At 46.0% G+C, this 15,187-nt stretch overlaps 1 protein-coding gene across 17 annotated transcripts in view; it reads right to left on the reverse strand.

Annotated features, from left to right (window-relative positions):
- The window catches only part of RALGPS1 (Ral GEF with PH domain and SH3 binding motif 1), a 302,601-nt gene that overhangs the window by 183,358 nt on the left and 104,056 nt on the right, over positions 1–15,187 (reverse strand). For all 17 annotated transcript variants that reach the window (XM_042245687.1, XM_042245689.1, XM_042245692.2 and 14 more), the window contains 2 exons: positions 3,035–3,124; positions 278–370 (listed from right to left, as the gene is read on the reverse strand). In XM_042245687.1, the coding sequence (XP_042101621.1) occupies positions 278–370; positions 3,035–3,124 (183 nt within the window). The remainder of the gene's footprint in view (positions 1–277; positions 371–3,034; positions 3,125–15,187) is intronic.

The raw sequence follows: 15,187 nt of genomic DNA on the forward strand, positions 1-15,187 counted from the left end.
CCCACCGTCATACGTGATGCTGTCGGGTCCAGGAGGCGCCTCTCCAGGGGCCCTTCTGACCCCAGCCACACCAGCATCCTCACAGCTTCCCTGTCCCAAAACAGGGTCGAGGTCACTGAAGGGGAGAGTGTGGCCAGGGGACACAATTAACCCACAGTCATCTTGTGTTGGTGGAAAACGGCAGACCGAGAAAGGCTTCTGGGCCTCAGGAACGGAGAACCTCACCCAAGAAGTGACAGCCCAGACGGAAGGAGCAGTCTTAGGGAGATTAACTTACAGCCCAGGTTTTCGTCAGCCTGAAGATGGGCGCGCTCTGCAATGCTGACACCACAGACATGAGAGAATGAAGGTTGTTGAGTTCTAGAAGTTTCTGGGGGGGGAAAAAAAAAGATATGGAATTGATTATTTTGTGCTATAAACAACAGAACAAAAACATGCTGAAGTGTTACCAAATGCTGTCATATTTATGAAATTCAATTACACTTAAAAATATCTCATGTAGAAAATGTAGTTCTAGGAAGTTCATAGAAACCATATGCTCTTTTTCTTTCGAATTGTTAAAAGGTGAGTGTGCATCTGAAACATGTGCCAAATTGCATAAGCTGACTAGCCTGGCTGCTGGACAGAAACGTGGCCCGGGATGAGGTTTGATAGTGTCCTTTCTGCTCCGTTTTTAGATGAATCTCAACTGTCCCAGCAGGCTTCTGTAAACTGGGTCAATGTGGGTCTTCTGTGATCACCTTCATACCCAGCACAAGGGAGGCTGAGGAAAGATGTTATCAATCTGCTGGGAACACGGAGCTCCGGCTTCCCAGACACTGGACCATGCTCCCCTGAATCAGACCCCAAATGAGTGAGAATATTTGGATTTAATTCCATCTCAGACAAGTTCCTCACCACGAGAGCGAGGTTAAGTGCAGAAAAATGTAATTCCTCTGCTCTCGGTTTTACGCTGGGGAAAAACCTGCTATCAGGACGCGGGTTCCCCTTCTCACTCTCGGGAGTCAGTGAAGGCTGTGTAGCCGGCTGGCTCCATGGGACTGAGAGGTCTGGTGCCAACTCCGGTTCCCACTACAGGTGTGTCCTCTGGCAAGTTACCTAAGCCTTCTGAGCCTCCATGTCTTCAGACTTAAAACAAGGAGCCTCTGCTGCATAGGCCGTGCACGTAACCTGCTTGACCAGAACCTGGCATCAGGAACAGCACGCAGCGCAGTGTGGGCCGCCCGTTCTCCGCCAGGAAGACTTGGCCCCAGCCCTACCCCTTCCTCATCACTGTCGCGGGTGCTTCCAAGTAGGTGCCGCTCCCTCTAGTATGTCTTTCCTGACCATGCTCCCAAGTCTAGGAGGTAGAAACCCGCCACCTGTGCGTTCCCACAGCAGCCTGTGCATCTCCTCAGCACCCGGGACTAGATTCCACTCTCATCTGCCCCTCTCTCACCCGGGACCGAGTGTTCCCTGAGAGCAGGGGTGAAGTGGGATCTCCCATCACAGCCCTCGGGCCTAGCAGCACAGAGCAGGACCTAGTAAATGAGCAAATACGTGAGGAGGACTATGCCTAGTCCTCACAGCTGTTCCGACCCGGGGATTTCTCCCTTGCCACACTAGTGACTGCTGCATTTCACACATCTGTAACACTCCCTAACTGCTTCCTGTGGGCAATAATAGATTCTCTGAGGGAGCCGAATTTCATCCTTTGTATCTGAATTGCTGTGCTTGTCACAGGATTCCTTTTAGAGCTGAAGGTCCTCTGGGAGATTATCTAATCCGCTCCTTTCATTTTATAGATGGAAAACCGAGGCCCAGAGAAAGGAGGGGCTCACACAAGACACACCCGGGGCACACAGCATCAGCATGATGGTCCGCCATCGGGAAATGGCAGAGCTTAAGGAGGAATCGTTGCAGGCCCCTCAGGTGGGGACTGTAAACTTCCAAACTGAAAGCACCAGGTGGGCTGGAACTCCGTCCCACTTTCTCTCGTGGCCCAGCAAGAACTCATCAGCAGGAAAAAAGTTCCACTAAGGCCAGAACAGTTCCAGGTACTTCAGGACATAAAAGTGTCCATGCCCCTGCATACTTACAGCCGGATGCACTTAACCTTGCTGTGAGGGACCAGAGACATGCTCCGACTGACTCACTGTAGGGCCTGGGCATGGACACCCACCTCTCTAAGCCTCCCCTTCCTCCTCTGGAAATGGGATGATAATAATGTGAGTGTCAAATGCAATTATTTCTGTACAGCAGCCGCTATGGGGCCTGGCCAGAGAGGGGCTGCACTATAGGTGAGCTGGCCTAGGACCTGCCTGGGAAGACAACGGGCACACACAGCAAGCAGGCAGTAAGCCACACAGAACGATGCTCTGCTGAGGCAGGCAAGCCCTGTGGTCAGGGATGGTGGACTGGGAGGAGCTGGCAGACCGTGTTAAGCAATGAGAGTGGTCCAGGAAGGCCCATGGGATTGCATCCTGGGCTGGCAGAGATGAAGGAAGAGGAGGGGAAAGGTGGGGTGGAGACGTGAGCCTGGTGCCCAGACATTGGCCAGGACTGATCCCATCCGAGCAGGGTCGGGAGGTAGGAGTGGGGCAGAGGGGTCATCAGGCCAGGCCTCGAGTGCAGGATGGGGTGCGGTGAGTTCTGCTGACTGGGGACAAGTTGTGCAGGATGTGATGGTATCGCAACCACTGATGCTGAGAGCCACCAGCACTGCCTGGATCTGAATAGGAGGAGGAACTGATCCCAGGGGTAGCCCTGGGGTCCCGGGGAGAGTCTGTGAAAGGCCAGCTTATAAAGGGCAGTTGGCTGCCAAAATCACAGGGCAGAGGGCACCTGCCTGTGCGCACACAGGGGCTGGGAGGCCACACAGGGGGTCAGGCTGGTCCTGCAGCTGTCTCTGCCTGGGGAAGTCAGGTCACTGCTGCTGGTCTGAACCCTGCCCCGCAGGTCCAGAGCAAACTAGCTCCCGAAGTACCAAGGAAACACATTTCTGAAACAAAAAAGACAGGACAGGAAGGAAAGAAGTAATAATAAAACAGCTTACCTTGGCTATTTTCACAAAATGGCTCAGGATTTCTGCCCTTATTTTTAACGTCTGTGCTGTTAGAATTTCTCGTACAACCCAAAAACTGACCTGGAGAGTCAAACACAGACACACACACACACACACCAAAACGTTGTTAAATGCCAGGCCACCCAAGTTGCCCTGCCTACCACTTCCGTGGGACTTCCAGGAGGTGGGGAGAACACACCCTAGGGCTGAGGAGGTTCAGGGTTTCTCTGACACCCAACCCTGCAGTAGGGGGGTCCCTGTTGTCAGCACCAGATCTCCAACACACACAGCGATGCTGAGAGCAGAAAGTATGTCCATCCTCGTCCAGGGGACCTCCTGGGCCTCCATGACACATGGGTCTCCCTGAAGGGGGTGCAGGGAATTTTGAGATGAAACAGACAGGATTCCTGCTCAGGAGGAGACAATGGATGGGTGGATGGATGGATGGTTGGATGGATGGATGGTTGGATGGATGAATGGACAAATGGCAGACAAAGGGATATGCATGCTGGCAGTACCATCCATGAGATCCACATCCCCAGCCAGACCCAAGGCAAGAAGGACTCAGCTGTATACGAACAATTGTAACCAATTTAATTTTCCAGGAGCGGTCTGCCCAATTATTTATGTGATACAAAAGTGTCTCTCAAAGTTCCGTAAAGCAATGCAGTTTAAAGGACACATTTTTCTGCAGACAGCATATGCCAAAAGGATATACTGGTACTTTTGCTTCAGAATAGCATTCACACTTGACCATACCCGAGCCCCTGAATCCTCTGGTGGGAAAAAGAAAGTCATCCACCAGTGTCTAGTTGACTCAATGAAACAGGAGGCCTTTCATGCCAAGAAACACTGGGCAGTGGTTTGTTTTCCTGTTTACGTTTCACGACTATAAAAACAGGTTTTTTGTGAAACTCGGATGCCCAAGAGAGCAACGACAGCACCACAAAGAAAGGAGAGATGGACAGAGTGCGGGGGATGCGTGGAACGAAAAGGAACGCTAGGCATCTAAAACTTCCACACTGTACAAAGAATCAAATAGTTAAGAATACTCCAGAGTTAACAAAGCATGTTTACTGCTGTGACCACATGCCTTCTCTTTACTGAAATACTGTTAACTTTTCAGCGAGAAAACAAGAAAGGATTAACCAAGAATCAAAATTTGGTTTCTTATATTAAGCAGGAATATTATAGAAAAGTTTTCTCTGCGTAATTATCTGTGGTTGCCTCCAGGACATGCCTGGGTTTCCATAGAATCATTTTTTCCAAGGAACTGCCTAAAATTAAGTTCAGACTCAAATGTTTACTAGCCGGTTACAGAAGAAAGATTTTCTTGATACTAAATGATATGCCCATAAACCTTATATTTTAATACATGCATACTTTTATGCCACATAAATCTCGAGTGTGATAGTTTATATGTACAATTTAATAGATGCTTATGTGCCAAAAAATCACACATATTTAATTACAGAATATGGCAGAGCTGGCTCTGATCTGCAGCACATGGTGTGCAGGGGCAACTGTGGATCAGTTCAGTTCAGCAGACTTTCACAAAGCCCTTACTATGTGCTCCAGGCACAGGGACTGTGAGTCCCAGACCTGTCTGCCCTTGCCTGACACAGAGGAGACCGGAGGAGGCAGGATCCTCCAGAAGTCACTGTGTTAAAAGGTAGCTGGTGGCTGTGGCCATCAAGAAGTTCAGACCAAGCGAACTGGAGTGTGGGGAAGGCAATGACAGAGGGCGGCTTCCTACAGGAGGTCACCTTCCTACAGGAGGTCACCTTGAGAGATGGGCAGACCTTCGGCATGTAAGGAGACCAGGGAGAGCTGAGTGGGCTGATAGGACTGGTGTTGCAGGTGCCCCACGGGGTGGGGGTAGGAGGGAAGCTGAAGCTAGAAGGGAAGTGAGGGCCAGACTGCTGGGGTCAGGAGCAACAAGGGGACACTGTGCTGCATGGGGAGAGTTCCAGAGGCTTCTGGGCACAGGGATGACAGCCGAGACCCTTTTGTGGGGGCAGGGACACCCATCAGTAAACTGATACGAGGGTCTAAGCGAGAGATGGCAGGTTTGAGCTAGGGCCATGCTGCAGGAGATGGAGGGAAGAGGCGAAAGAGAAGGGCATTTCAAAGGGAGAATCAGCATAGTTTTAAACTGTTATAATTCTGTTTTCTAACTACAAAATTTAAGAGAAGCTTAATACAGAAAACAAAGGGACAGAGATAAGCACAAAAGACAGAAGTCATTCGCAAGATCGTTCTCACACACAGACCCCCTGTTATAAACACTGTGATATGTGTCCTTCTTGGAACACGTGTATGTCACGTCTCAGAACATATGTTTGTCTAGTCTTAGAACATATGTCCTTCTAGTCATAGAACCTGTTTCTCTTTTTCAATTAAACTGGTATATATTAATCATACTATCACAAGGATTTTTATCAGCAAATAAGAATACCAAGGACTTCCCTGGTGGTCCAGTGGTTAAGAATTCACCTACCAGTGCAGAGGACGCAGGTTCGATCCCTGGTCTGGGAAGATACCACATGCCATGGGCAACTAAGCCCGGGCACCACAACTGCCAAGACAGCATGCCCTACGGCCCGTGCTCCACAGTAAGAGAGGCCACCACAATGAGAAGCCTGCTCCCTGTAACCTGAGAGAGCCTGGGTGCAGCAATGAAGACCCAGCACAGCCAAAGATAAATAAATACATGAAATTTTTAAAAATGCAAAATAAATGAAGAAAAAAAATATTGACATTTTTATTTTAGTAGCTGCCAAGTGACTCATCTCAGGGATGTCTCATCACTAAGGAACCTCATACTGCTGGGTAGCTTATTTCGAATTCTTTTGCTGTGATAGATACACACACACACACACGTATAATTATACATATATCTTTATACATTTTTAATGAAGATCTGAGGATAAATTCTTTCAAGGTGGGGTGAATTAAAATATGTGTACATTTTCCCAGAAGTATGTATTGGCCTCCACAAGGTTTATTTTGTTGATCCATCAAAGTTGGAGCAGAGTTGTGTTCCCTTACACAAGCCAATACCAGTTATTATGGTTCTTTTTTTTCTTTACTAATGTAGTGGACAAACTAACATCTTACTGCCCGAATTCTACATTTCTTTCATGACTCCTCAGTTAACTTTTTTTTCTTGCACTTTTTTCCTCAGCTTTTTGTTGCAAACATTTATCAGCCATTTGTACTCTCTGCCTGTGAGCTACGTGCTCTGGTCCTTCAGCCACCTTTCTATCGGGACACTTGTCCTCTAACTCTTGGTTAGTAAAAGGTCTCTTATATCAAAGTGAATGCATTACCCCTTTGTGAGTCATACAGTGTGCCAAGAGTGTGGAGAAACTGGTGCTCTTATACATTGTTTGGGAGAGAGGTTATAAAACTTAAAGGGCCATTTTGAAGAACAACTTGAACACGTCTCTCAAGCCGTTAAAGTTATATTCTCCCTAGAATATTTATCTTACAAAAATATAGAAATGTAAAGGGATATGTGCATGCCGGTTCGCCGAAGTACTGTTTATAAAGCAAAGGAACAGGCCCATCAATAGGGAGTAGGTTGCATAAATAACACCGTCACCTTATACTTTGGAAGGAAGTTGTTATGGAAGGAAGTAGACAGTTTATCTACAAGGATTATTTGGAATTCTTCTGCATAGGAGGTTTGTCTAGTCACCTCCATTTATTTATTCCATCATTTGTTTAAAGGGGCTCATGAATATTTATTTTATACTTTTGGGTTATGATGCTTTGTTATTTATTTCATACTCAAAGCCATTTCAGCTTCAGCTACTGACAGCTGGCTTCGCCATGCCCTCAGCAGTGGTTGGTTGGTTTGTTTGAGCACTTTTTTACTCTCAGCAACTACAAGATATAACGGGACTTCCCTGGTGGTGCAGTGGTGAGGAATCTGCCTGCCAATGCAGGGGACATGGGTTTGATTCCTGGTCTGGGAAGATCCCATGTGCTGTCGGGCAACAAAGCCTGTGCACCACAACTAGAAAATAGTCCCCGCTCACAGCAACTAAAGAAAGCCAGAGCGCAGCCACAAAGACCCAACACAGCCAAAAATGAATTAACTAAATAATTAACTTTAAAAAATGCTACAGGTTCATCCTGTACATTTCTTGCCCCAGTCTGAAACCAGCCATTTCTCCAAGAAGCCTTGGCTCCTTTTATTAGATAATGGAATTAGAAACCAAGATCTGGGAGCATATATGCTTGAGCTACTGAGATATCACTGTTTCTAGGTCCTCTCAGATGGCAGAGCAAGATGTGTGTGTGTGTGTGTGCATGTGTGTGCGTGCGTGCCTGTGCACGCACTAACTCTTGTATATACGCATACCTATAAACATTTCTATATCTAACCATCTGTATCTATACTAAACTAAATGAGTATACACTAATGTCTCCAACTCTAATCCATCTCCATATGGATCATTCTAGCCTTCCCCTCCTGTTTGCCTGTACCTTCCCACTCCAGCAGGTGGGAGAAACCTGGTTCCTGCCATCTGCCACCCAGCTTCTTAACTGCTCAGTTCCAGGGTCCATGCATAATGGTTTCAGAATGGTTGCCCATCCCCACTTGGGAAACATCTTCACTAGAGTTAAGACCACATACAGGTCCTTTCACCTTTAGTCTCTCAGGCTCCCTTCAATTCCAGAGTTTCTCAGGCGCGCACCTTTCCCCTCACCCTTCTCAGCGTGGTTGTTTCAAACATTTATAATCCGGTCAGGCTCATGCGCCATGTTCTCCACTCCATCCTAGGACCCGGCAATCTCCACAATGAATTTTCTAATATCTGCGTACACTAAGGTTTACTCTTAGTTCTGTCAAGCTCTATGGGTCTCCACGGACGCACAGCGGCGTGTATCCAGCATACAGCATCATACAGAGCAGTTTCACCATCCTAAAAAACTTTCCTGTTCTTCACTTACTCAACCCTCTCCTCTGCTCACGCCTCTGGCAAACACTGATCTGCTTACCATCTCTACGGTTTTACCTTTTGCAGAATTTTTTTCAACATTTTCCCAAACTTTTTTTAAAAAATGGGGCAGGTAATCACATGTATGTTACCTTCTCAGACTATTTTTCTTTCTTCTTTTGGCCACATCGGGCTACTTGCAAGATGTTAGTTCCTGTGCCCTAGGCAGTGAAAGCACAAAGTCCTAACCACTAGGCCTCCAGGGCATTCCCCAGACTGGCTTCTTTCGGCTTGTAATATGTATTTAAGGTTCTTCCCTGTCTTTCTATGGCTTGAGAGTGTATTCTTTCCTTTTTTTTTGGAATGAATACTATTTATTCCATTGTATGAATTTACCAATCTGTCTATCCTTTAACCTACTGAGGGACACCTTACTTTCAGTATAAGACCTTTACAAATAAAGCTGCTATAAACAACTGTGTGTATCTGCATGTATGTGTATAGGTAGACTTAAGATTCCAAATAAACTGGATAAATATCGAAGAATGCAATTGCTGGAGTGTACCATTTTTTCATTCCCACCAGCAGCAAATGCGAGTTTATATTGCTCCAAACACTTGCCAAGAATTGGTATTGTCAGGTTTGGTGAGTTTGTTTTGTTTTGGTTTGGAGGATTTTTTTCTTTTTGTATTTCAGGCATTCTAAAAGGTTGTAGTGTTTGCCATTTTCCCAATGGCAAATAATGCTGAGCATCTTTTCATATGCTTATTTGCCTTCGGTATATCTTCTTTGGTGAAGTATTTATTCAGATCTTTGACCCATTTTTTAATTGGGTTACTTTCTTATTGTTGAGTTTTAAGAATATATTTTGGATTCAAGTCTTATTATATATGTGTTTCACGAATATTTTCCCCAGGCTGTGCTTTGTCTTTTAATTCTCCTAACTGTGTCTTTTGCGAAATATAAGATTTTAATTTTAATAAAGCCCAGCTTGCCAATTCTTTTCTTTTATGGACTGTGCTTTGATGTTATATCTAATAATTCATCACCAACAGTCATGTAGATTTTCTTCTATGTTTAAGTTTTATAGTTCTATGTTTTACATTTAGGTTTACGGTCAATTTTTATTTAATTTTTATGGAAGGCCTAAAGTCTTGCAGGTTCATTTTTTCAAACACAAAAAAATACTTCCAACTATTTCAGTAGTATTTGTTCAAGAAATTACCCTTTCTCCATTAACTGCCCTCATGCATTTGTCAAAGGTCAGTTGCCTATATTTGTCTGGGTCTAGTTCTGGGCTCTCTATTCTATCAACCTAGGTGTCTATTCTTTTGCCAGTACCATACTGTCTCAATTACTATAACTTTACAATCAGTCCTGAAATTAAGCAGAGTGAGTCCTCCAACTTTGTTCTTTTTCTGGTTATTCTAAGGCTTTAGCCTTTCTATATAAACTTTAGAATCAGCTTGTTGATATTTATGAAATAGTCTCAGGAGACTGGGGTTCAATCCCTGGGTTGTGAAGATGCCCTGGAGGAGGGCATGGCAATCCACTCCAGGATTCTTGCCTGGAGAATGCTGTGGACAGAGAAGCCTGGCGGGCTACGGTCCGTGGGGTCACAAAGAGTTGGACACGACTGAGCAGCTGAGCACGGCACACAGCACATGAAATAGCTTGCTGGGATTTTTAAAAGATAAGTTTACTTATTTATCCACTGCTGGCTGTGCTGGGTCTTTGGTGCCGCTCAGGCTTTTCTCTAGCTGTGGAGAGCAGGGGCTACTCTCTTTTTGTGGGGGCCTCTCTCATTGCAGAGCACCATCTCTAAGGCGTGCAGGCTCAGTAGTGGCTCCTGGGCTTCAGAGCACGGGCTCCATAGTTGCAGCATACAGGCTTAGCTGCTCCATGGCCTGTGGGATCTTCCCAGGTCAAGGATCAAACCTGTGTCTCTGGTGTCGGCAGGTGGATTCTTCAGCACTGAGTCACCAGGGAAGCCCGTCTTACTGGGATTTTGACTGGAGTTGAATTGAGTCTACAGATCAAGCTGGAACAAACCGACATCTTGGTAATGTGTCTTCTAATATATGAAGACAGAATATCTATTTCAGTCTACTTTGACTTCATTAGGATTTTTCAGTTTTTCGCATATAGAACCTGTACATACTTTGTTAGAGTTATACCTAAGTATTCCTTGTGCGTGTGTGTGCACACACTACTGTAAATGGTGGTGTTATTTTTCAATTTCAAATTCCAATTCCTCATTGCTGGTATACAGAAAAGCTTTTATATTGATCTTGTGCCCTGAATCCTTGGTATACTCACTGTGGTTCCAGAAGTTTTAAAAATAGACGCCTTTGGGATTTTATGCACAGATAATCATGTCATCCTTATTTACTCATTTTGGTTGCGTGGGGTCTTAGCTGCAGCACAGATCGTCGTCAAAATGGCTCAGCAGCTGCAGCATGTGGGCTTAGGTGCTCCAAGGCACGTGGGATTTTAGTTCCCTGACCAGGGTACCCTGCGTTGCGAGGTGAGTTCTTTACCACTGGACCTCCAGGGAAGTCCTAATCATGTCATCTTTGAATAAAGACAGTTTTAGTTCTTCCTTTTCAGTCTAAGTATCTTTTTATTCCCTTGTCTTACTGCACTAGCAAGGACTTCCAGTTCAATGTTAAATGGAAGTGGTGAGAGAGCACGTCCAATCTTAAAGGGAAAGCATCGAGTGTCTTAATGTTAAGTATGATGTCAGCTGCAGGATTTTCTGTAGATGTCTTTTATCAAATTGAGGAAGTTGCCCCTCTATTCCTGATTTGCTGAGAGTTTTTTTGTATTATGAATACATGCTGAATTTTGTTAAATGCTTTTTTTGGGTCGACTGATAAGATGTTATGCTTTTTCTTCTTTAGCCTGTTAAAACAGTGGATTACATTAACTCATTTTCAACTGCTGAATCAGTCCATGCACACATGGAATAAATGCCTCTTGGTCATGGTGCTAGCAAGCTTGTAAAACACATAAGCTATTACGATCAGGATCACTGTTTTGGTGGTAGAGCTAGCACTGGAGTTAAGGCACTGGGGACTAAGATATCCCCGGGGAATTTTCACAACAGTATTAGAAGTGAATAAAGCAGAACAGTTATGAACACAGAGAGCTTTAGCTAATCAACCACAAATGAAAACAATCAAAGCATAAAGTAAAAAAAAATCCAGGTTTTAGAATGCTATCCTTTCTTACAAGAAAGTGACTTTTGCTACAAATTTCTCAATAAGCCCACTCATGGTTTCCTTAGAAACCTGGAGTAAGATGGGAAAGCAGAGGTCCCAGCCTCTCCCTGCCCCCACCACTGGATTCCTGGTACTGCAATAAAACACTGTCTGGTCTCTGCCTGAGCCTCCATGGGCAGGGAACCACCCTGTATCAGGAGAAAGCAACCACCTACCCACTTCTATCCCTTGCTCCCTGCACTTACTGATTAGGCCCCACAGGTTCTATTCAGTCCATTTCCCCATAAGAACCCCTTAATTACGTCCTCTCCAAGCCTTCACATTCCTAGATCCTTCCTCTGATCCTTGTATAACATGCTTTCTTTCCCCTCACCCTCCGACCCTCTGATCACTGTGACACCCCAGTCTTCACATGGGGTGCCAAGGTCCAGACATAACGGTCTAGGAGTGGCTGGATAAAGCATAGGAAAGTGGGATTATCACACAGTTATTAGAACTGAGCCATTCTAGTTTAAACTTTTAATTCAAATTTTTTAAAAAACGACAACACCAATTACTGGTAAGAATATGATGCAACACGAGCTTTCCTTCATTGCTGGTGAGAATGCAAAATGGTACAGACATGATCCAGTAACTGTACTCCTAGGTATTTACCCAGTTTATTTAAAGTCTTATGTCCACACACCAAAAAAAAAAAACCAACATGCAAATGTTTATAGCATTTTTATTCATAATTATCAAAAAGTGGAAGTCCTTTGATAGATGAATGGATAGACAAACTGGTAAATTCAAACACTGAATAGGACTCACTTAAAAAGAAAAGCCATCAAGCCATAAAAATGCATGAATGGATCTTAAATGCATGTGGCTGAGTGAAAAGATAGTCTGAAAAGGCTACATACATATGCGTCCCCTTTTTTTCAGAATCTGGAGAAGTGAAACTTTAATGCTAGCAGGTAGATCAGCATCTGGACCACTGCCTTCCTCTCCACAGCAAATCCTGCCTTATTCTTTGGGCAACTTCAGCATCACCTGAGACCATCACCTTGAGACCATGGCCTCAAGGTCACGTTATCGTTTTGGCAGCTATTAGCACCCACCACTCCAGTCACATTCTTCTCCTAATTACCAAGGACTGCCCTGCATCAGAGACCTGAAGTTCCGGTCTCAGGCCATAACCTTTAAACCTTCTAGTCCTTACTTTCTCCTTGAGTCCACCCCCACCCCTGTGCCCACTCTTCCCTCTTGCCAGACTCTGGAGTCCCTGGCAACCCCTCCCTCCTTAAAAGCAGACAGATCCGCTATCATTTGTCACTTCAGTCCCTTGCCCTGTGGTCCTTCAAAAAGAATCTGCTTTGCTAACTGTGGATGGATCTAACCACTTACCTTCCTGTGCCCCTTTCTTTTGGCTGCAAAGTGCAACTAGAATAAAATCATCTACCCTCATGCCCTGGGGCCACTTTAAAAGCTACAATCTCTATTTCATCTGGTCCACTGGCTCTACTCATGAGTCTTTTATATTTCCAGGGTCAGTTTTCTCTTTTCCCTGGAATGGTTTTTTCAAGCTTTCCCCAACCCCCTCAAGATTCCCTGCTGTGTCCCAGCTTCATCTCCAATTCCATGGAGGAAAGAGGAGCCACAGAACCTCCTCACACCACACCTACAAGCAGACCTGTGTCTGTATCTTTCCTTTCTGCAGATTCGCCTTTTATAACGCAGAGTGCCCAGGTCCCGGCCTCTCCCACCTTTGCTGGAACTTCACTTCATTATGTATACCTGCTCTCTTCTTATCTTTAATCTTTCCTGGTCTACTGGCTCCTTCCATTCAAAATAAGAACATCCCCAAGGCTCTTTCCGCTGAAAAGAAAAAAGGACTATTACCACCTCCCTGAACGTCCAGCCCCTCCAGCCACTCCTCATCTTTCTCAATGGGAGCATCGCCTACATCTGCTCTCTCCATTCCCTCACACCTCCTACGGCTCAGCCTGCTACAGCCCAGCTTCTATTTCACATCCCCACAAAACAGCTCCTGCTGAGCTCACCACCGCTGTGCTGCTAAGACTTTCTTTCCAGTCTTTTTAACTGACCCATTCTGTAGCATCCCCATATCCTTGAGACCCTGATTTCTAAACACCACCTTTTCTGGGGGATCTTCTCGTCCCCGGCTGCTCGTTCTCAGCTCTCACAGGGGCTTCTCTTGCTCCCAGGGTGATCTCATCCACTCCTGTGCTTCGTTTGCAGCTGATTCAATATCTGCATCTCCATGCTGGATCTTTCCCCTGACTCCCAGACGCAAACATCTGATACCTGCTGCACAGCTGAACTCATACGTCCAAACCCTTTTCATCTCCTCCCTCACAGCTGCTCCTCCTCTGTGCTCACTATCTCAAAGAGAGATGCTGCCAAGGACCAAAGGGCCCCTCCTTGCACCTCCCTGTCATCTCCCTCCATGTCTCATCAATCACCGAGAGCTACCATTTGGTCTCAATATTCTGTTGAGTCCGGCCACTTCACATCTCTATTCTTCACCTGGATGAATGGGACAGACTCCGATCCAGTCTCCTGGCCTCCCTTCCAACTGCCCACACCTCTCCTCTGGTTTTCCCATCCTAATGCTGATTCCCCTGGACTGTTAGCCCCTCCATTACTTCTGTCTCCCCATTTAGACTGTGAGCAAGGGCTAAATCTAGTTTACTATTGACAACCCTGGACCAAAGACAGAGCCTGGGGCGTGCTCAGTCAATGTCTATTAAATAAATAAATGAACGTAACTAGAAGCAATGAGCCTCAGATTAAAGCGGATTTATACAATGAGGAAAGAACAGTTGTTTGGAGGTAGCTTTTGGAAGGGAAAATACTAACACTGCCTCCCAGCTCTGTGATAAATGAGGTCTGGAAGAACCAGGGGGATCCACTGGAGTCATGTTCATAAAAATGGGGGAGGCTTTTCAACAGAGAAACTCATCAGTTATGTGACTTTGAGCAAGTTATTTCATTTTCTAGAATCTCAGCTTTCTCATTCATAAAATGGGTTTAAAATATCAGCCTCACTGGGCTTTGTGAAAACAGAATCAAATGCAGGTTAAATGCTCAGTACAGTGTCTAACTCAGGTGAGTTCAGCCTAAGTGCTCAATAAACTTTTTTTTTTTTAAAGAGTCTTGATTAAAGCCAAGAAGGAGTGGGAACATTCAGGGGTTAGGCTGATGACGGGAGTTGGGGGCAGGGGGGAAGGGGGCAGTTACAAGAGTGCTGGGGTATCAGCACGAAAGCTCCGAGCAGGAAGAGTGCCAGAGGCAAGAAGGTCTGCAGGGGCCCTGCCATCACTCTCAGCCACTTCCTGCCCGAGCACCGACTTTCCTGGAGGAACTGCCAGTCCTCCAGTCTCACTCCCTGCCACCCAGACCCCTACCCGCCTCCACCGGAAGGCCTGCTTCTGAGACTTGGCCAGACAGAGCCTCGTGTTTCCTGTTGGGGCCATGAGGTCAGGGTGCACAGCAGAGGATCCAAACCCGGGCCATCGTCCCCAGAGTCTCAAGTCCAGGACATGGAATGGAAAAGAGGCAGGTCTTTTCTGCGGGAGTTGCCCTCACAGGGAGCTGCCGAACGCCGTCTCAGAACCAGAAAGGAGGAGGCTGCTTGTCGGGGGCCAGTGCAGAGGAAAGCGGGACCTCCAGGTGGAAGACAGAAGTATTGCCTGAGGTCCCCCAAAAACACATGGAGTCTAGCCTCTCCCTGGGTTTGCTCCATGAGCCAGCAGGGGCTTCTGTCATGAGGAGCTATGTGTATATATCCTGAGCAGAGTGAAAGCCACCCTCCTGGGCAAAGCATTGAGACCCTCTGCCCTGTCCAGCCCCCGCTAATATGTAAGCATCTTATGACCCACACGTGGACTTGTCCAGGCCTCAGAACAGGTTAGCAGCAGAGACCGGACTGGAACCAAGTTCTCCCAATTCCCTGTCCATCTCTT

This window comes from Ovis aries, chromosome 3 (assembly GCF_016772045.2).
Source record: "Ovis aries strain OAR_USU_Benz2616 breed Rambouillet chromosome 3, ARS-UI_Ramb_v3.0, whole genome shotgun sequence".
NCBI lineage: Eukaryota > Metazoa > Chordata > Mammalia > Artiodactyla > Bovidae > Ovis > Ovis aries.